This window comes from Passer domesticus, chromosome 20 (genome assembly GCF_036417665.1).
Source record: "Passer domesticus isolate bPasDom1 chromosome 20, bPasDom1.hap1, whole genome shotgun sequence".
NCBI lineage: Eukaryota > Metazoa > Chordata > Aves > Passeriformes > Passeridae > Passer > Passer domesticus.
The window spans coordinates 3,722,538-3,744,595 of NC_087493.1; the positions used below are offsets into that span (position 1 = coordinate 3,722,538).

General features: G+C 57.1%; 1 protein-coding gene across 4 annotated transcripts in view; it reads right to left on the reverse strand.

Moving 5' to 3' along the window:
• ARSG (arylsulfatase G) overlaps positions 1 to 22,058 on the reverse strand; it is a 30,246-nt gene continuing 8,188 nt past the window's right edge. For 3 of the 4 annotated variants that reach the window (XM_064395982.1, XM_064395980.1, XM_064395981.1), the window contains exons 2-12: positions 20,087 to 20,815; positions 19,595 to 19,782; positions 18,763 to 18,810; positions 18,573 to 18,684; positions 18,172 to 18,312; positions 15,436 to 15,626; positions 14,620 to 14,700; positions 11,188 to 11,296; positions 6,668 to 6,788; positions 841 to 931; positions 1 to 571 (exon numbers count right to left, since the gene is read on the reverse strand). In XM_064395982.1, coding sequence (XP_064252052.1) covers positions 243 to 571; positions 841 to 931; positions 6,668 to 6,788; positions 11,188 to 11,296; positions 14,620 to 14,700; positions 15,436 to 15,626; positions 18,172 to 18,312; positions 18,573 to 18,684; positions 18,763 to 18,810; positions 19,595 to 19,782; positions 20,087 to 20,289 — 1,614 coding nt within the window. In that variant the 5' untranslated portion in view covers positions 20,290 to 20,815 and the 3' untranslated portion in view covers positions 1 to 242. The remainder of the gene's footprint in view (positions 572 to 840; positions 932 to 6,667; positions 6,789 to 11,187; positions 11,297 to 14,619; positions 14,701 to 15,435; positions 15,627 to 18,171; positions 18,313 to 18,572; positions 18,685 to 18,762; positions 18,811 to 19,594; positions 19,783 to 20,086; positions 20,816 to 22,058) is intronic. The other variant, XM_064395983.1, reaches the window with a different exon arrangement.

A 22,058-nucleotide genomic window follows, 5' to 3' on the forward strand; every position in this document is an offset into this window, starting at 1 on the left:
CAGAAGGTAGTTTTAATCCAAGAGCTGTCTCTTTCCAGATAACGAGCCCTACAAAAAGCCTTCCACGTGCTCAGGGTCCAAAGGGGACCCTCTGTGCTCCCCCAGACCCAAAACCAGCTCACCTCCCTCTTCCCAGCACGGAGCAAAGGGAACCACAGCCTCCATCCCTCTCCATGGCCACCTCCAGCCTGGAATTCACAGACAGCACCCTTGGGAAAGGAGCAGCCTGAGCAATTATTTGCTTAAAGACAGAGCCAGGGTGTTCTCTTTTCCACGTGGGGATCCCGTGTGGCTCCGTGAGCCCCGTGGCACCGGCAGCCCACGTGCTGCACGTTGCAGCAGGGAATTGCAGCTGGATCCTGGGAATAATCTGCAACCGAGACGTTGTCTGCTGCAATGTCCTGCAGAGCTTGGGCATAAGCCCTGCTGATGGCAGGCAGCACTGCCTGGTACTCCCTGGAGGCCACATCCAGAGGCTGCTGCTCCTGGAGGTCACGGTCCAGGTTGAAAATGAGGGGTGGGTAGTGCTGCTGTGCCGGCCCCGTGCTGCCATCACAGGCCATGGCCCCTCCTAGGGAGGAAATGGGAGAAAACCCTGGAGTCACAGAGGTCTGGGATCACCTCTGTATTCCTCACCCACCCAGGATGGCCCATTTCCACCCCATCCAGGAGCATTCCTGAGACCAGCCCCAGGCTGCAGCACCACCCTGCAGCCAGCTCAGCACATCCTTGGGTCTGCTCTTGGCTGAATTGACCTGAGTAGGTTTTCACCTGCATCTGCAGGGATCTAAGAATTCCAGAAGCCTTTTCCAGGCTTTAGAAGCTGTGGAAGTGCAGTACCTGTGGTGTAGAACGCCTTGTACTGAGCCAGCCGCAGCGCCTGGATCTCGCCCACCTTCCCGGCTGCGCCGCTGTTGGGGTGCAGCAGAACCTGCAGAAGGACAGGAGAGTTCCTGTCAGCCCACGGCAGGAAAACCTGCTCCATGAAACCCACTCCCTCCCCAGATGAGCCACATCCCACCCCTGAGCACATCCACTGGACTCTGAGCAACCAGCAGATCTGGGAGTGCTGAAGCTGCTTTGGCTTCCTCCTAATTCTGTCTCACAGCAAGAAAATGAGTAAATAATTCTGGAGGGTACGTGGACATTTGGCCAACAATGAACCCACCACATTAACTGGTGCATTGGCTGGGAAATCCCAAATTGGTGAACTGAAAGCACTTCATGAAATTGGTGTTTCTGCCCGGTTTCAAACTGAAACCACCACAGGGGGATGATGGCAGAAGGGCTCAGGAAACACCAACATCTCCCTTGGACTTTCCTGGCCCTGCAGGACCCTCTGAATTCACCTCCCAGTTCGATGGCAAGAAAGGGATCACAAAGGCTCTGGGGCTCATAAAATCACAGAATGGTTTGGGTTGGAAGGGACCTCAAAGCCCACCCCGTGCCACCCCCTCCCATGAGCAGGGACACCTTCCACTGGCCTGGATTGCTCCAAGCTCCATCCAACCTGGCCTTGGACACTTCCAGGGATGGGGCAGCCCTTGGGATAACCTGTGCCAGGGCCTCCCCACCCTTAAAATTAAGAATTTCTTCCTAACATCCAATCTAAATCTCCCATCTTTTACTCTAAAACCATTCCCCCTTGTCCCATCACTAAATCCCTGAGGAATGTTTGGGGACCAGGCTGGTCCCAGGTGCTCTGTGTCACCCAGCACCTCGCTGGGTGCTCCCAGCTCAGCCAGCAGTGGGGACATCCAAGGGAGCCGAGCCCCAGGCTGGAGCCAGCAGCCAGCCACGAGCTGAGGGTGAGCTCATGGAGCAGAGGGGAAGGTGAGGTGCTGGAACATCACTCCCACATCCCTCCCGTCCGTCTGACTCACCCCGCTGTGCGAGGGCTCCCTTCCCTGGCAACAGCCAGGGGTGAGCAGCGAGGCAAGGAGGGAAGGGTGGGTCAAATCTCTCCCTTTTGGTATTTAGGATACTTGATCCACACGGGATGGCTGCTCTGGCACTGGGGAGTGAGGAGACAAGTGAGCTGGACGCTCCAGCAGCTCCTCTCTCCGATAACATCTGCCGCGGAGCCAGTGCCTTCGCTGAGGGATGAGTCACTTGAGGTTTCCTCCCTGGGATTTGAGTTTAAAAGTGATTCAAGAAATTTCCACTGTGCTAAAAATTAGAAACATCTGCTGGAGTTGTAGGCAGCTGCAGTGCCAAGTTTAGTAACAGCACTCACAGCTGATGAGTGCAGCAGAGCCTGAGCAGGTGCCAGGCACGGAGCCCTGCCCCTCAGGGAGCATTCCAGGCACCCCGGGCACCCCGAGGTGTCCATCCCACACTGCCTGGCACAGAGCATTCCAGGCACACTGAACACCCTGAAGTGTCCATCCTCCATTGCCTGGCACAGAGAATTCCAGGCACCCCAAGATATCCATCCCATACTGCCTGTCAGAGCATTCCAGGCACCCTGGGCATTCCAAGATGTCCATCCACACTGCCTGGCCTCCCAGGCAGAGCATTCCAGGCACTCCAAGATGTCCATCCACACTGCCTGGCAGAGCATTCCAGGGATCCCAGGCACCCAGAGGTGTCCATCTCATGCTGCCCGGTCTGGATGTAGCCACTATCTCACATGGGACTGGTTGGAATCTCTTCCAAGTAATGCCAGGATTCAGGGTAGGGGGTGATTTCTAAATGCTCTCACTTTCTTTTATTGCTCTCAGTTGTAAGGTAAATTATTTGATAAAACATCACCTTTTGTAATTTGGTTGGATTTTTGTGTTTTTGGGGGGAAATAAGGAGAGTGTAAAGTGGAAGAGGTGGTGCAGTGTGAGCCTGGTGCAAGGAGGAAGCTCTGCTGCAGAGTGCCCTTCTGCTGACACTCCTCAGGCAGGATAAAAGAGCTCCAAAGCAGGAATCAGCAATATTCAAGGCCCTGTGAGGCCAAGGGACCAGGAACTGAACCAATTAATCTGTCTCCAGCCTTAAAGCTTTGCCTACACCTTTAACAGCACGGCTGGGATGCTGCCAAGGGCACTCAAACCTCCCTTCCTACAAACAGCCACGTTCCTAAACCTCTTAAAACCCCACACTTAGAAAATCTGTTATAATTTACTGCATAATTAAGGAGCTTGTTTGGATTCAAGAAACATCCCCAGATCTGGAACTCTTCCATTAATCCATGGCTATTATTTTAATAAATAAAAAATAGAGAAGCGGGGGGGTGGGAAAGCCTTTGCTCTCCCAAAAATTCATTGCTTGAACTTGGTGCTCTGGGCTATTCACATTGAGCTGATGGACAGAGGGATTTACTGCCCCTGGAACCTCAGTGCTCCTTGGAGGATGTGGTTTATTTTTCCTGCCAACAGCCCTCGCTCTCAGCAGGACCTTGGTGTCACCCCAGCCCCGTTCCCGGCTGTGCCAGCACAGCCTGGGACACTGGGACAGCCCACACTGGGAGCTCCAGCGACCCCAATTAGGAAAGTGTGGAAATTGGGCATTGGAGTGAGTGAAGGAGCTGCTTTCAGGAGGATTTGTGTCAAGGGAAACCCTGCACGGGGTCACTGTCGGCCGCTCGCGGGCGGGGCTGAGGGGCCAGGAGCCAGGAGGGGACACAGGGGACATGGGGGACACAGGGGACACAGGGGACACGGGGGACACCACCAGCCCAGGGGCTGTGGGGGCCCTCTGAGGGCACCCCACTCCCTGGGGGGAATCCCATACAGGAATGGCTGCACCCTGACACCCAGCAAACCACTGATCCCAGCAAACTATCATTCCCAAAAAACACCACTATCAGCAGACCATTGCTCCCAGCAAACCATTACTCCCAGCAAACCTTCATTCCCAAAAAACCACCACTGTCAGCAAACCATCATTCCCAGCAAACCATTACTCCCAGCAAACCATCATTCCCAAAAAAATACCACTATCAGCAAACCATCATTCCCAGGAAAACCTCATCCCCAAAAACCACCACTATCAGCAAACCATTGCTCCCAGCAAACCATTGCTCCCAGCAAACCATCATTCCCAAAAAAACCACCGCTATCAGCAAACCATCATTCCCAGGAAAACCTCATTCCCAAAAAACCAACTCTATCAGCAAACCATTGCTCCCAGGAAAGCCTCATTCCCAGTAAACCATTGCTCCCAGTAAATCCTCATTCCCAGTAAACCATTGCTCCCAGTAAATCCTCATTCCCAGTAAACCATGGCTCCCAGTAAACCCTCATTCCCAGTAAACAATTGCTCCCAATAAACCATTGCTCCGAGGAAAGGCTCATTCCCAGTAAACCATTGCTCCCAGTAAACCACTGCTCCCAATAAACCATTGCTCCCAGTAAACCATTGCTCCCAGTAAATCCTCATTCCCAGTAAACCATTGCTCCCAGTAAACCATTGCTCCCAGTAAATCCTCATTCCCAGTAAACCATTGCTCCCAGTAAATCATTGCTCCCAGGAAAGGCTCATTCCCAGTAAACCATTGCTCCCAGTAAACCCTCATTCCCAGTAAACCATTGCTCCCAGTAAACCATCATTCCCAGTAAACCATTGCTCCGAGGAAAGGCTCATTCCCAGTAAACCATTGCTCCCAGGAAAGGCTCATTCCCAGTAAACCATTGCTCCCAATAAACCATTGCTCCGAGGAAAGGCTCATTCCCAGTAAACCATTGCTCCCAGTAAACCCTCATTCCCAGTAAACCATTGCTCCCAGTAAACCCTCATTCCCAGTAAACCATTGCTCCCAGGAAAGGCTCATTCCCAGCAAACCATGGCTCCCAGCAGCCCCCCAGTGCCCTGCTCCCAGCCCTGCCCGTGCAGAGCAGGGTTAATCCCGAGGAGCAGAGCAGAGCAGAGCGTGCTGGCCACATCCCATCCCCTTCCCTGCTCCATCTCCCAGTTCAGCAGAGGGTTCCATAAATACAAAGCAAATACCAAAGCCCTGATGGACACCGAAAGCAAATCCAGGATCCCGCTGGGAGCTGGCTCGCGGTGCTTGCAGCAGGGAGTACTTTAAAAGCAAGATCAGGATTTATCCACGAGACTGCTATTAAGGCCACTTTTTTTCTTTTTTTTTGTTGTTGGTTCTGCAAAAATCTCGTGCAACTCCAAGACAAACGTGCTTTCCTGCACACTGTGTTTTTTGGGGTGAAAGGAGCTGTGGGATACGGGGTGGGCTGTCCCAATGGAACGTTGTCACCCTGGAGCTGGGGGAAGGATGAGTTTGTTGTGTCTTGATCTGGTGCAATAAATTAATGGGTATAAGCAGGTTGGAAGCCCTGGGAGCTGCCCTTGCCCACACTGATGTACCTTTTGGGGTCAGAAAGGTGCTGTGCTGGGCACTGCAGCTGCCACAAGCCTGAGCACCCCCGGCTGCTGTCCCTGGGGTGACAGGCACAGGACACACAGAAAGGTGCCAAGCTGCAGGCACAGGCACTTCCACCTCTGATCCCAGGTTTGTGAATGAAGCACAAAACAATCTTCATTAACCCAAAGCTCCTTTGGGCCATTGAATCTCACTGCATGGCTGATAAAATTCCATCATCCCACTGGGAGATGTGTGGCATTCACATTCTCTGGAAAAATCCCTTCTCCCAGGAGTTTTCTCCTGGGAAGCTGAGAAGCCTCAGAGAAAAAGGAAAACAGTTCTTATCTCATTTGCTTCTCCTGTGTTTTGCTCCTTTGGAATGTGGTTGGAGATTGTTCACCCACAGGTGATTGTTCCATTGGGTTCTGCTGTGAGTTGTTTTCACTCTTTGGCCAATCAGGGCCAGGCTGTGTCAGACTCTGGAGAGAGTCACCAGTTTTCATTATTATCTTTTCAGCAACCTGTAAGTGTCCTTTCTGTATTCTTTAGTATAGTTTATTTTAGCATTCTTTAATATAATATAGTATCACAAAATAATAAATTAGCCTTCTGAGAAATGGAGTCAGATTCATCATTCCTCCCTGCCACGAGGGACCCTGCAAATATAACAGAGATGCTCTGCCCAGGGCAGGAGCCAAGCATTCCTACCTGGATACAATCTGAGCCTGGAACAGCACAGCAGCCTTTGCCCCCTGCATTCCCAGAGGAGCAGCTTTCTCCTGGCCTGCATTCCCAGAGGAGCAGCTTTCTCCTGCCCTGCATTCCCAGAGGAGCAGCTTTCTCCTGCCCTGCATTCCCAGAGGAGCAGCTTTCTCCTGCCCTGCATTCCCAGAGGAGCAGTTTTCTCCTGCCCTGCATTCCCAGAGGAACACCAGGCCCATCTCCAGCAGCCCTGGAGCTGCAGAGGAAAACTCCCCCCTTGTGCAGGATCCCTGCTGCAGCAGAAGCACAGCTGGCACTGCAGGAGGGCTGAGCCCCCATGGGATGGGGCTGTGCAACCCGCTGACACACAGGGGCAGCTCCTGCTCTCACTCTGGCAGGGTTGCTTTGTATTACTGCATTTGTATTTTTATATTTTCTTCCCTAGTAAAGAGCTGTTATTCCTACTCCCATATCTTTGCCTAAGAACCCCTTAATTTCAAAATTATAACAATTCAGAGGGAGGGGATTTACATTTTCCATTTCAAGGGAGGCTCCTGCCTTCCTCAGCAGACACCTGTCTGTTCAAACCAAGACACCCACTCACCTGTTTTACCTGCTGTCAGGGGGGTGGCACTGGGGGTGGCTCTGCCTTACCTTGTGCCCCACATCCGACCAGCCAAAGAGAACTGGGGACACATCCAAGCCATCAAAGTGCCTGTTTGGGGGCAGTGCTGCCCCAGCCAGGGCCACCAGCGTGGGGAAGATGTCCAGGATGCTGGGGAAAGAGGGGACAGTCATCAGAGCAATGAGCGAGGGTCTCCCCAACCTCAGCTGTGCCCCACATCCCTCCCAAGAGAGCTCCCAGCAGCTGAAAAGGCTGAACCCAGCCCTGGCCCTGGCTTCACCCCCAGCAGTGGCTCAGGTTCAGTCAGGATGTGCCACCCTGGGGCAGGGGGAGCAGGGCACTGAACCCCGACTCCAGGAAGGCAGCAGGTCAGTCACCCTCTGCAGAAAGTGCCACCCAGGGGTTCTCAGGCAGTGCCAGCAGCTCCTGGCACCCCAGGCAATGCAGAGTGGCTGTTTCAGGGCACAGCACGAGCTGCCAGGATGGGACAGGAGAGCCCAGCCTAGCACAGCCACAACAGAGTGCCCAGGACTCACCTCAGTCCTTCCTGGGGCAGAGGGACACGGGGAAGGGGCAGGTGACCCCAAGTGCCTCTGGCTGCCTGGGGATGCAGAGAGGGACAGTCCCTGCTTTGTCACCTGCTGCCTGTGCCCTGGGACCCTGACTGTCCCCACTGGCCCATCCCTGAGGTGTGAAGGAGCTGCAGGGGGTGGGATGGGATCAGCCCTTCACAGCCTGGCCACAGGCTCTTCTGGCCATGTGTCCCAGAGGGGTCCAGACTGGACTCCAGTGGGATGGGAACATGCTGCTCACAGCCCCCACGTCCATTCCTCACCCTCCACACCCTGTGGGGCACAAGTTTCTGTTCCCCCAATGTCACCAACAGCATCTCTTCCTCACAGATGCAATCACAAGGTGACCCCAAACCTCTAAGAGGAACCACCCACACCAAGGTGTCCCATGGCCCCAAGTGACAGTGGCCAAGTGACACATGACAGCTCTGCCCTGGGGGACAGGCTGTGGCACAGGAGCTGACACTGGCACTGCTGCCAGGGCTCAACCCACACCCCTCAGGCTACAAAACCCCGTGCCAGCAGCTCAGGGGGCTTGGCTGGGGCAAGGAAATTGCTGCAGGAGGCAAAAGCACCAGGAACTGGGGTCACCAGGGTGCTGCCCTGGTCCTGCCACTGTCCCCATGGTCCTGCCACTGTCCTCATGGTCCTGCCACTGCCCCCATGGTCGGTCCTGCCCCTGGGTGCCTCCTGCCTGCAGTGTGAGCACAGAGAGGAAAGAGCCCTGGGCTCAGCAGCCCCCGTTCTCCCACTGAAGGAGTTTTCATTTAGCTGCTAAGAGACAGAGAGAACAAATAAGAACAAACACGGCTGCGAGGCGCCCAGACAATCCTGGCTCTCCACTGCAACCCCTGCAGGCACCTTGCTGGGGCACAGCAGGTCCCCCAAAACAGCAGCCCACCTGGGCAGCCTGGCCCTGGTGCCAGGGGTGCCCAGCACCCCCAGCTCCCAGCTCCATGCAGGTGGATGGTCCCAGGCAGCCCTGCCCAAAGGATGGGACCTCTGGAAAGCAACACCAGGCTGGGAGAGCAACATGATTGAGGGCAGAGGTGGTGGAAGGTTTCTCCAGCCATGGGCAGGTGTAACCCATGGGAAAAAGCAGGAAAAATAGGATTTTGGTCAAAGCTGGCATCAAAGCAAAGGCACCAGTGGGCACATCTTGGCACTTGAGGGAAAGAGAATGCCACGCTGCCAAGCCCTGCCCTGGCAAGAGAGATTCAATACATAAAGCCACTCCAGCACGCTGCTGCCACCTGAACACCAAGGAAAAGGGCTGGCAGTGCCCAGGGAGAGCAGCTCCTGCCTGTGGGACAATGGGCAGCCTGTCCCTGGGCAGGACGGGCTGGGAGCACTGCCCTGCCGTGGTGCTGAGCACCCTGGGCACCATGGGCACAGAACACTGCCTGGCGTGCAGGCAGCTCTCCCCACACCCCAGCTCAGCCAACCTGCCCAGCCCCAGCTGCCAGCACAGCCAGGATGGTGCAATCTCCTCCTCACCACCCTCCTGACCTACTTCTTCCCTGCCCTACTTCGGGTTGGGGCAGGGAAGGGCAGGAGCACAGTGGGTGGCTCTGACAATTAAACATAATTAAGAAAAGCAGAGCAGGCAGTTTTGTGCAGAGCCCAGCGTGCAGGTGCTGGTCTGTGGTGAGGCATCAGCGTTTCTGTGCTGGCTGCAGCTCCCTGGCCCCCGGGCACGCTCACCCCGCTCACCCCGCGCTCCCTGGCCAGGCAGCACACGGAGTCCTGAGCAGCTCCAGCAGCCTCCGTGCCCCAGCCAGGTGTTTCCATAACCCCAGGGCAGGAGGAGATCCCTGCAGATGGGTGAGAACCTGCCCTGCCCAGCCCTGGCTCCTCCTGGGGATCCCACCTGGCCCAGGTCCCTCTGTGGGTGCCCAGGGCTCCCAGCCCCTCCTGTCTCATTCCCTCCCCAGCTTCTCGCTCTTCCCCATCAGCTGGGGGGGTTTCACTGTCCCTGTTGCACGTCCCGAGGGGACAGAGGCACAGAGAAAAGCCACCTGTGCTGTGAGCACCTCCACGTCCCTCTGTCCCTCCCCATTCCCTGTCCCACCTCAGGCCACGGCTGGTGGCACTTTCCTGAGCATGACCCATCACTCACGCCCCCCAGGCTGGTTCTGTGCTGCTCCCAAAGTGGGGGTGCCCCTTCCTGATGGCAGACCACCACCCTGCAGAGCTGGGCACGGCCCCGTGGCAGTGCCAGGCTCTGCTGGGGGGACACCAGCTGAATGTGACTCTGGGGAGCCACAGAGCCACTCTCCAAGCACCTGGAGTGCTGCACCTGCCTCTGCTGGGTTTCTAGCTTTCCAGCTGTCCAACCTGCCCGACTGGAGCTGGGAAAGGCAGGAGATAAGATCTTTGAGGAGATAATCAGAATTCCTGGGCTTGGAGGCAGGGACAGGGGGATGGGATGGGCACATGCTGCCCCAGCTGCCCGAGGGGCTGGCAGCTCTGCCCCACAGCCCGTGGATTTGGAGGTGAAGCCACGGGGTGCTACGTGCTCCCCATCCCCTCCACCAGACACCAGTGACTCAGCTTCTGGCTCAAACCTTCCCTTGCCTGCAAAAATCCAGCTCCCAGAGCTGCCCTCGGGCTGTGGAACGAGTGAGTGTCTCCAGCTTATCTCACGGACCTTGGAAACACCCAGCACTGCCCCAGGGCCCACCAGTCAGGACCTGCTTCCAGCAGCTGGGACTTCTTTCCCAACAGCCAGCAAACCCTCAGCCCTGTGTGCCTCAAGGATGAACAGGGACAGGTCATCCCAATTCCCAGTAACCCCAAACGCCCCAGCCTGACCCCAGCACCATGGGCACCCATCAGGGATGAACAGGGACAGGTCATCCCAACATCCAGCAACCCCAAACCCCCCCAGCTTGACCCCCAGTACTGTGGGGACCTACCAAGGATGAACAGGGACAGGGCATCCCAATTCCCAGTAATCCCAAACCCCCCAGCACCGTGGGGACTCATCAGGGATGAACAGGGACAGGACATCCCAACATCCAACAACCACAAACCCCCCCAGCTTGACCCCCAGCACTGTGGGGACCCACAAAAGATGAACAGGGACAGGGCATCCCAATTCCCAGTAACCCCAAACCCCCCAGTCTGACCCCAGCACCATGAGAACCCATCAGGGATGAAAAGGGAGAGGACATCCCAATTCCCAGTAATCCCAAATCCCCAGCACTGTGGGGACCCATCAGGGATGAAAGAGGACAGGGCATCCCAACATCCAACAATCCCCCAGCCCCCCCAGCCTGAGCCCAGCACTGTGGGGACCCATCAGGCATGAAAAGGGACAGGACATCCCAATTCCCAGTAACCCCAAATCCCCCAGTCTGACCCCAGCACCATGGGCACCCATCAGGGATGAACAGGGACAGGACATCCCAATTCCCAGCAACCCCAAACCCCCCAGCACGGTGGGGACCCCTCAAGAATGAACACGGACATTCCCCCCGCTCTGCCCCAGGCTGTGCCCCACAGCTGCTGCCCAGGAAGGGCTGCAAGGAGAGGCGCAGGCTGCACATGCAGGGCTGCAAACGCTGCAGGGAGAGGGGCTGCAAGGAGCTCCCCTCGCTGCCCTTGCCCCGGCCGCATCCTGCAGGGATTGCCAGCGCCACCTCTGCTCCCAACCGCACCCTGCTCCGCAGAAAGCCGTCCGCAGACCGCAGAGCCGGGCCTGCTCCTCGCTGGGCAGAGAGAACATCGTCATCTTTTAATTACCGGCGGGCCCTGGCCGCTGCCTGCAGCGCGCTGGCTGCGAGCGCCGGCCGCACAAAAAGCCCTTTCAGCTCCCCTCAGCTGAGCCACTAAGTCTTGGAGAGGACAAAAGTACAGTCTGGCACAAGGCAGGGCATCACCGGAGCAGGCAGCTGCTGCCAAAGCCCAGGTGATGACCTGGGGGCAGCGTGGGGATGGGGTTCTCCCAAAGGGGGCCAGCGCGGGGCTCTCACCTGAGCAGAGCGTGGCTCGTCCTCCCGGCAGGGACACGGCCAGGCCAGTACGCCAGGGCTGGCACCCTGTGCCCTCCTTCCCAGGTGGTTTGCTTCGCTGAGCTCCCACCTGCAGGAGGACAGGGCAGTGCTCAGCATCCTGCTGATGCTGGAGAACCTCCCGAACCCGGAGCTCCCCTGGGAAAGGAACTGTTCAGAGGCAGAGATGGTGCAAATTTCCAGAAATGAGGGTGGTTTCACTGGGCCAGGGAAGGGAGAAGAACTGCAGGAGTTTTTCAAAGGGAAAGGGAAAAGAAAGGGGTCTCAGCTGGGCACTGGTTTGTGTTTCTCTGCTCCAGTGAGTGATGAGAAATGCAGCAGCTGCCAGAGCCATTGCATTTCCATCCCCTTTTGATGCCAGGTGAGAGAATGGAGCAGGCAGGAAATGTAGGAATTTATTCCAGGGGCTTCTGCCCCCTGCAGGGCTCAGCACCAGCAGCCCCCCCTCCCCCGGCTGCTGGAAACCTGCCTCATTAAAAACACCATCCTGCTAATAACCCTCCTGCCAGCTAATGAACCTGATCCATCCTTTCGCTGACAGCACCCAAAGCACTCTGCTCTGCCCCTGGATTTGAGCTGCACAGGGAGTCTGCCCAGTCCCTCTCTCCACCTGCAGTGCTGAGCACCAAAATCGGGGTGCTGAGCCCCGAAATGGGAGCACCAAGCATCAAAAGGGCTGCAAGGGGGCTGGAGAGCCTCTGCCTTGGCTGCAGCCCAAAGGGCCCCAGGCAGCTGGAGGGGGAAGGGGTTGGGAATGGGGCAAAGAGAAAATCCCGACGATTCAGGGAGCAAACTTCCCAGGAGCAGCCTTTGTGCGCTGCCTTTCAGCGGGCCATGGCAACGGCACTCGCCCCGAGCCATTTCCTGGGGGCACAGCCAAGAGAGCCCCCGGGCTGTCCCCAGCCCGGCCTCCCAGAGTCCCTGGATGCCACCGGCTGATCCAAGCCCAGACAATGCTGCCGTGCCCACGAGGACACCACTGGCACAGGTGCCACAAGGATTCGCCCAGGGAAAATGTTTCTGACCTTTCTGACCTTCTGAGCACACCCCCAATCTCTCCCATTCCCCACCCAAAGTTTTGGTGTTTCCCCCAGCCACCCCAGGAAACCACAGCAATTGCAGCAATTAATATCAAGCCCCATCTCTGCACATAAATGGAAAAACTCATCCTCCTGGATGCATTTGCAGGGTTTTTCCATGCGTGGCCAGGGGTCTCTGGAAGGACATCAGACGGATATTTCCTGCCCAAGCCACCCCAGCACCTCTGGTCAGGTCAGAGCAGCCTGGGAATGAGGTCACATTAACACTTTGGGAAGTAAACAGGGCTGAAACACCCAAACCCAACCAGGGAATTTTCTCCAGAGTGGGGATGATGCAGCCCTGCTGCTGTGGGGACTTTCCAGGCTTTCCAGGAAAGCTGAACTGTGCATTCCCGTGGCGGGATGAAAACCTTGCTCCCACCACACACACAGCAGGTCCTCAGCACAGGGACACCAGGTCTGGAACTTCCCCAACCTGCCTCAAAACATGCCCAGCATCACATCCCCGAAATGTTTTTCTCTCTCCCAGTATCCCAGTATTGCTGGACTTTTGACCCCAAGGTGGGAGATGAGTTTTTGGGGCTGTGGGAAGCACAGAGAAAGGGGCAGCACACACGGATGTGCTGCTCTCTCCCAGCTGCAGTGACCACCTCAAATCAGTGGAAAACAGCCCTGGAATTTAGGGTTGGACCCTAAAACAAAAGATGGAGCTACTGGAAACATATAGAAACATGCAGAAACATAGAAACATGTAGAAACATAGAGAAACATGTTAGAAACATGTAGAAACATGCAGAAACATATAGAAATGTAGAAACATAGGAACATATAGAAACATGAAGGAACATGCTGGAAATGTATAGAAACATTTAGAAACGTGCAGAAACATTGTTGGAAATTTATAGAAACATGTTAGAAACATATAAAAACATGTAGAAATGTATAAAAACATGTTAGAAACATATAGAAACATGCAGAAACGTATAGAAACATGTTAGGAACATGTATAAATATGTAATGTATAGAAACACATAGAAAAATACAGAAGCACGTTGGAAAATTATAGGAACATGTTAGAAATATATAGAAACGTGGAAATATGCAGAAACATGTAGAAATATGCAGAAACACGTCGGAAAATTATAGAAACATGTTAGAAACATATAGAAACACGTAGGAACGTATAGAAACATATAGGAAATTAGAAACAAGTAGAAAAGTTTGGACACACGCAGAAACATACAGAAACACATGGAAACACACAGAAATCAATAGAGGAGGGAGCAGCCTGTCTCCCCCTGCCCTCCCACTCCTCGGGGGCTTTTCCCTGCCTGGGAACAATCCCCCCAGGCTGGCAAGGCCGAGCATCCCAGCCTGGCACCCCGGGCAGTGCCAGCCCGGCTTTCCAAGCACCAGGGAGGTGGCAGGGGTGCTGCAGCCAGCTTGGAGCACTCTGCCAGCCCGAACCCATCCCTGCCCACCCGGCAGGAGGGAGCCGGGCGCTCTGCAGGGCACAGGGGTTGGGAAGGGGCTGGTTTGGCTCGCCCTGTTCCCCAGCCCTGCACTTTCTGTGCCATCTGCTCGGGCTTGTGACCGTGGGTTGCTCAAGAGCAACAACCCGGGGCCGGCAGCGGGGTTTGTTTACTAGAAAATTAAGGTTACGATTGCATCGCCGGGGCCAGGAGAAGGAAGGGAGCTGGGAATGGGAGGCAGCCAGCGCTGTCTGCACAGGGAATGGCCATGGTGCCGTGGCCAGGGTGTCAGGAAGAGGAGAAGGATGACCCTGAGCACTGACCCCGGGCACGGGGAGCTGAGCCTGGCACGTTAGCACCGCGTAATACAAGCAGAAGTGGGAAACGCCTGACTCATGAATGTTTCTGGCTGCCCCGGCTGAAATAAACCCACCAAGCAGATGGCTTGGCCGGAAAAGGAGGAAAGAGCGAAAAAAAAAAACCCAAACAAAACAAAACAAAACGGTGGAGAGAAAGAAAAGCAAAGTCCCAGGGTGTGGGGAGGGTGGTGGGTGCTCTGCTCTGGGCAGGATGGGGGTGAGGGCTGTGAGACCCTGATGGGGCAGATAGCAACACCCCACGTCCAAACCAGCACACTCACCCCAAGCTCCGGGGTAATGGGGACCCCAGCCCACCCCCCACAGCAATTTTGGGGGAAACTTGGCTGTTTGAAAGAAAAAAAATAGCACTAGAGTGTGTTCAAGCCCAGGGCAGCAGCCAGAGAAATGCCAGGGTTAGGGTTGGAATGCTGCCCGTGTCCCCTCGGTGGGCAGTGAGGGCTTTGTGCAGCAGCCCCCCCTGTGCCCCCCGGGACTGGGACCCCCTCCACGCTGCCAGGTTACCTCTCTGCCTCTGCCAGGCACCCACGAATGGCCCCAGGCGTCCTGCCAGCTCACACTTCTGTGCCCAGGGGCCATTGTCACCTGCAAGAGAAAGAAATGTCCCCATGAGAGACACCAGCACCACAGGGGACACCCACGGTGGGGGGGCAGGCAAGGACAAGTGACCCTTCCACCCCTCTTTGCCACCCTGTGCTGCCTCCCCACAGGAGCCAGAGCAGCTGGTTGATGGATTTTGGTTTTTAGCAGTTGGTTTGCAGGGGCTGGAGGGCAGCCAGGGCAGGGCAGGGGGGGCACGGTGCCACCAGCTCGGGGTGTTAATGAGCGGTTCCTGTCATCAGGAGCAAGACATCCTCATTAGGGAGGCTGCTCAGCACAGAGAGCGGATTTGGGCTTCTTAACGAAGGAGGATTTGTGGTTTAATTAGTCACGGCCCCACCACTTCAGCCCCGCGGCCGGAGGGGGTGGCAGGGTGGGCACCACCCAGCCGAGTGGCCACAGCAGCCTGGGACCCCCAGACCCCACGCTGGGACCACCCCCCACCCACAGAGCAATGGGAGCATCGAGCAGGGGACACCGAGGGCAGGGGACACCGAGGGCAGGGGACACCGAGGGCAGGGGACACTGAGGGCAGGGGATATTGAGGGCAGGGGACATTGAGAGCAGGGGACATGGAGGGCAGGGGACATTGAGGGCAGGGGACACTGTGGGAGGGGACACCGAGGGCAGGGGACATCGAGGGCAGGAGACAAACACAGGTCCTGCCCCCGCTCCAGGGGCAGTCCCCAGTGTCACCCCCAGCCCGTTGTCCTGCAGTACCTGTGACCCAGAGCAGCGTGCTGCCCTTCCCCAGGCTGTCAGCCACCTCCTTGATCCGTGCCACCAGCGCATCCATCTGGCCCAGGGAGGCTCCGTAGATGCCCCTGCCCGGAGCAGGCGGCGGCGGGGGGACCAGAGGGACGTGCATATGGGCCAGGGCCAGGTAGAGGAAGAAGGGACGTCCTCTGTCCCTGCACAGGGGACAGGGGGAGAGTGTTCAGCCTCCAGGGGAAGGCAGTGGCAGGGGGTTTTTGGGGTGGTGGCACTGCTGAGCCTGGGGACACAAACCAGTGGTCCTTCCACTCCTGCCTCTGCCACAGCTCCTTGGGGGAAAGCACCCCACGTACACCACCCCTCTCCTTACAGGGAGGAGGCTTGGCTGAGCTGAGCCACGTCTCCCCTGCTCCTGCTTAAACCTCTCCCCCTGCCCCCTGTTGCCAACTGTGACCCCATCTGGGGTGGATTTGCCCCTTCTCCATCTCCAGCGGCCAAACGCTGCACGCTGCTGCACCCACACAGCTCCCTCCCCTGTCTCAGAGGGCTCATTTTGGCCTTTTCTCCCCCTCCCCAGCAGGTGCCCAGCCTCGTGGGGCTGTGGGCAGGGGATGTGGCACAGCAGGCAGTGCCACACCCGGGCACAGCCTGGGCAGTGCCAGCAGCCCCGTGGCACGTTCACCGCCGCGCGCTCACTCCGAACCCAGCACAGGACACGTCCTGTTTGCTTGTTTACAGCTATATTTATCTGCTCCAACCAGGCCTGCTCTTCCTCAGGGACTCGGAGGGGAAGGGTGGGATGGCCAGCGGCGAGGAGGGGCCGGATCCTGGGGACGTGTCCTGGCCCAGCCCCGGCCGCCCATCGCTGCCTCCTGCGAGCTCTCGGCCCTTCCAGCGTGAGCGTCAGAACTTCCTTCCCCTGCCCGTCACCCACCTGGCCTGGAAAATGAGTAAACCCCATCCTGCCCGGAGCTGCTGCATCCCCCACAGCGCTGGAACCCCACGAAGGGTTTCCTCAAACCCCCCACTTCAACTTTCCCCAAAAACGATGTTTTAAAAACACACAACTCTTTTAGAGGACACCAGAAGAGCCTCAGTGCCTCCTCCAGCAGGAAGCCAAGCCATGGACACCCCAAATCTGAGCCATGGGGTTCAGATTTGGGGTGTCCATGGTGTTCACACCCTGTGTCCCCCTGGCACCCCGCCTGTCCCTGCAGGACGTGGGGGTCAGGAGAGCTCATGTGCCCCTTGCCAGCTGCCACTGAGAGACCTCTTCCCATGGGATGTCAGAGCCCCTGGAGCAGGGAAAGCTGCTTCTCCCAGCTCCAGCATCCCGATGGACTCGTGGCTGTGATGCCCTGCTGAACATCCCTCTCATTTGCCACACGGACACCTCGGAATTGTCCTGAAGATCAGGCAAACGTTTAATCAATAACTGAAGACAGCAGTCCCTGACTTTTGCTCCCACGCTCGCTTGTGCTCGAGCAGTGCCACGTCTCACTGTCACAAATTGCTCAACCTTGACTGGTTAAAAAAACACTGAGATGGCAAATCCGGTGTTCTTTTGTTGCCCTGTAATGAATGAGTCAGGCAGGGGAAAACTGGAATAAGCCATCAAAGGGAAGGGAAGAAAAGGCAGGCACCTGCTTAATCCTGTTCTCCGTGAACACAGATAACCCCAACACACTTCTGGGAGTTTAAAGGTTTTTCCTATTAACCCAGAGCTTACACCCTTGGTTTCACAGCCACAGAGCACCCTGGCAGCCCACAGGGGTGGGGGTTTGGCAGGAGAAGGGGTTGCTGCTGCCTGGGTACCCTCAGCATCCCAAACATGGCCTCAATCCCAAACCCACGGCCAATCCTTGGTACCCAAAGGGACAAACTACAGGTTTTATGGAACAAAACAGCGCCCAGTTTTATAAAGAGCCATGTGCCCATGTGCTGCTCCCTGCCCAGCCCTTCATTCACCTCTGTTACACAAACCTCACCCCCAGGACCCGCCTTCCCTGGGCTGCGTTATCCCGGGATGCAGGCAGGGATGGGCTCAGGCAGGGCTGCCCGGCAGCGCTTCCTCTCCTCACTCTGCAGGGAGGCATTTTGCAAAGTCACAGCTCGTAATCCGCCAATAATGGGGATTAAAATTACACAACCCGTCAGCAGGGCTCGGGGCCCCATTCGGAGGAGCCACTTCGCTCCTCGGGGACAAACACAGCCCGGCACCTCCTGTGCTCTGGGGCTGGGGGAGGCAGATCCTGAAGCCCAGCGATCCCGGAGTGCTTTATCCACAAAATTGATCCAATCTCACACACGGGGCGTGTTCAAACACCTCTGGGTGCTGTTCTGGTCCCACCCTGACACCACTCAGCGCCTGCTGACAGCCCCTGCCAGCACTTCACACCCATGGAGGCACCTCCACCAGCCCATTGCCACCTCATCCACAGGGATGCAGGGATGGACGACGGTGACATCATGCACATTCCCCCCAGAAGGCACAGCCCCACTCAAAGGCTTTGACTTTCCCCAAAAACATGGCTTTAAAAACACACGACCCTTTCAGAGGACACCAGAAGAGCCCCAGTGCCTCCTCCAGCAGGGAGCCAAGCCACGGACACCCCAAATCTGAGCCATGGGGCAACACCCATCTCCCCTGGCATTGCACCAGGGCGATGCAGAGGAGTGCTGCAGTGACCCAGGAGCTCTCCCAGCGAAGGGGACAGGCAGGGGACAGCGGGTGGCCCTCACCTGGCCCTCTGGATGAACCGCTCTGCCTCCTCCGCGTAGCGCCTGGCCAGGCTGCCCAGCTCCACGGGCTGCTGGACGATGGTGACGTTCTCAAAGAGAGGCAGGGCAACCTCTGTGTAACAGTCCTTCCTCGCCACCCTGCTGGGAAGAGCCACCCCAAGCTTGTCACCAGAGCCTGGTTGATCTCCTGGCTTCCAGAAGGCCGAGGGAGGGAGGGAGAGCAAAGGGAGCAGTGCCAGTGTCCCCATGGCACGGGGGGCTCCCAGCCTGTGCCCTGCAGCAGGAAACTGGGTGCACAGAGCATGAGGGGAGGCGACCACAGCCAAGGGCAGCCCTCAGGGCTGGGACACTGCTGCCAACACCACCCCCCCGTGCCAGCACTGGCACCCTGTGCCCCGTACCTGGCAGAGGTGCTGTGCTGTGGGCAGGGCGGGCAGGGTGGCACGTTGTAGCCAGGGGTGTCCGTGCAGCCCATGTCGTGGCTGTAGGGGATCCCAAAGTAGTAGTCGAAGCCTGAGAGGCAAGCGAGGGGGTCAGCAGGGTCATGGTGGCCACAGGGCCCTCAGCCCCTCCCGCTGGCACAGCCCTTACCACGGGAGTTGGGGTGATGGTGGCCGTGGTGTCCCAGGTGCCACTTGCCTGCGTGGAGGACACAGAACATCATTTCAGAGGTGACAGAGCTCTGGCCACCAGCAGCCCTCACCCACAAGGTGCCCGCAGCGCTGGGGGCTTTAATCAAGCTACAAGAAAGGTTCCTTGTTTGTGCTGGCTGCCATTCCAGAATGCCGTCTATTTTTGCAGAAAACCCAGAAAAAATGCATAAGGTATCTCATGCCTGTGCAAAGCGAGTGTTTCCAGCCTTAAAAGGCTCTTTCATGTGTTTGTGTCCTGAGCAGGCTTCCTCACCCCTCCCCAAACCCAGCTTCATCCTCTGACCTCCGGCACGTGCTTGGTCCCACCAAACGCGCTGATCCAAGAGGGAGAACTGCAAAAACTGGGGGGGAATGGAGAAACACAGGGATTTTCTGCCAGCACAACAGCAGGAGCTGCAGATGCAAAGGGTTTGTGCAGGCTGAGGGGGACCCACAGCGACAGGAGGGTGCCCAAAGCCACCGAGCCAGCGGCACCATGGGCGGTGTGGGATGCAGGATGGCAGAGCCAGTCCTGTTTGCTAAGGAACACCCAGCACATTCCTCGGCAGATAAAGCGATGAGAGATTAAATGGAGAAGTCTGGATTTCCAGCAGCACCATTGGAAAGGAAGATTTTAAGCCTGGCATTGCAAAATCCAAGGGGGATGTGTGAAATCTCTCTCACGTGATTTCCCTTTCACTGCCAGCATTTCACACAAGTACCTCCTCTGCAAGGGCACCTTTGTCACCCTCTGCCACCTGCCCTGCTGCCCCTGGCGCTCTGGGCATTACCTATAGCCCCCGTGCTGTAGCCAGCCTCCCTCAGGACCTCGGCCAGGGTGGTCTCGTTGAGGGGGAGGCCCCCAAGAGAGGAGATGGCGAAGTTGTGGGTGACCCCGTTGCGCACCCCCAGGCGCCCCGTGAGCAGCGAGGCGCGGGACGGGGAGCACGTGGAGGCAGCTGAGTGGAAATCCACGAACCTGCAAAATGAAAAACCCTTCAACTCAACAGACCCCGTGTGCTCTAACACTGCCCTGCCCCTCCCTGCTCCCCTGGACACTCCCCCTTCTGCTCTGGGGGTGAGGGTGAGGAGAGGCAGATGAAGGTTCCAGCAGGATGGATGGACCTGCACCCCAAGGTGCTCTGGCTACCCTCCCCATGCACCCAAACCAACACCAACAAAATTCCCACACCTGCCAGTCCCGCAGGGCTGAATTCTCCTGTGCTGCAGGACAGAGTGACCAGGGATGCAGGGTGAGGGCAGGGAAGGGGGGCAGACATTACCTTGTTCCTTCGGCAGCCAACTGATCCAAATGTGGGGTCTCCTTTGTCTCTGCCCAGTTGGCACCCAGATCCCCCCAGCCCATGTCATCAGCCAGGATGACAATGAAGTTGGGCTGCCTGCTCACCACACAGGGAGCCCAGAGTCCCACCAGCACCGGGGTGAGCACCACAACTGCCCATGGGGACAGGGCTGGGGTCCCCATGGTGCCACACGTCTCCTGTTGCCCGCGTTGCAGCACTGTTGGTCTTCCCCAGAGTGCCCCTGCTGTGTCCCTGTGGATGCAGCTGAGCTTTCCAGGAGCTCTGTCCCCTCCTCAGCTGGTCTGTGGGGCTGGAGCAGGGCTGGGGTCTGGGTTTGCTCCCCTGGCTGCCGTCCGAGCTGCGACACCTCCTCCGTCTTTCACACCCAGGCACAGACGATATTCCCGAAATCGGCGCCAGCAAAGGTGTTATTCTTAGAAGTCAAAAAACACCCTTTGAAGTCACTGTCACCCTATTTATATCTTTCCTTCCTTCCTGGTAAATATCTAATTAGACACCAAACTGAAGTGGCATTTTCCCCTCCAGGAGCGGGTTCGATCCGCGGCAGCTCCACTCCCCTCGCCGCAGCCAGAGGGATGTTTGTGTCCAAAAATGGCTCCTTCCCTGCAGGCTGAGCCCCCCAGCCCTGGGTGGAAAAGAAACTGATGAGGCTCTGTCAGTCCATCCTTCACCTGGTTACAGCATCCCCTGTGCAAGGGAAACAAAACAGTCAGGACAGGGGAGTGATCCTGCACCCCAGCCTGGGGCAAAGCAGCTTCTGCAGACACCAAAGCTTTGCCTTTGAACTCGTTCTGCTGCCTGGTTCACAATGGCTCAGCTGGAAAGGACTGGGAATGCAGAGTGCCCCTTTCCTGCACCCACTGCTCAGGCTGGGGTGGTTTCCCCTGCTCCTGCCATTGCCATCCCCTGCTCCTGCCTTCCCCTGCTCCTGCCATGTCCTGCTCCTGCCATCCCCTGCTCCTGCCATCCTCTGCTCCCTCCTGCTTGCCAAGGGATGTCTCCCGAGTCCTGCAGCCCCACAAGGGGTTCATACAGGTCCCTGCCTTCATTTGTGACAACTGGCAAGTGTCTGAAGCTCACTGTCTGTCTGAATTTAGTTCTGCTCCCTCTGCCCCATAGCTGCCAAGCAGGGAGCAGAGCTGCCAGAGGGAGCTGCCCCAGAGGTGGGGAGGCAGGATCCATACAAACCCAGAAGGCAAAACCCCCAGGAACAGCCAGGATTAAGCACATCCAGCTGCTTAGGGCAGGATTTGGCCTCCAGAGATGGAAAGGTTCAAGGACAAAGCCTCCAAAGACCGATGGCAGGGACGGAGCTGTGGCAGAGCTCCACGGAGCAGATGGAGCTGTGGAATACGATGTCTGGAACACAAAGTTATGGCCAAAGGGGGATGAAGCTGCAGAGATCTGCCAAAACCCTGCTGGGTCCTGCAGCAGGAGCTGTGCACTGGCTGTGGGGATGGCCAGGACCCAGCTGTCCCCAGCAGCTTCCTGGGGCAGGAACGTGGCATGAGGGATGCAGCTCCCATGGGATGGCCAACACAGCCAGGACAACACCCATTAACACAGAGAGGGAGAGGAGAGAAGACAACACTGGGAAACAGAAGAGAAGAACAGGACAGGAGGAGGCAGGAGAGGGAATACGATGAGCCCCATCTGTAGGCCAAGCGGTTTGTAGCTTGCAAAGTCAATTATTCCCAGGTTTTGCTGTTCACATCTTTAAAAGCTTTGGGCTGTCACTTGGATCAGCAGCTCCCGGGCTGTCAGCAGAGCATTGCAGTGATCAGAGATGTGGCTCCATTCATAATTCATAGCCCAGAGTGATAATTTATGAAGCCTGGAGGCTCTCGGTGCATCAGCTAATGGGGGTGGGATGTGCTGGGTGGTGGGGCTGAGCTGTGGGAGGGGGCTCAGCTCTGGGAAAGGCTGCTCA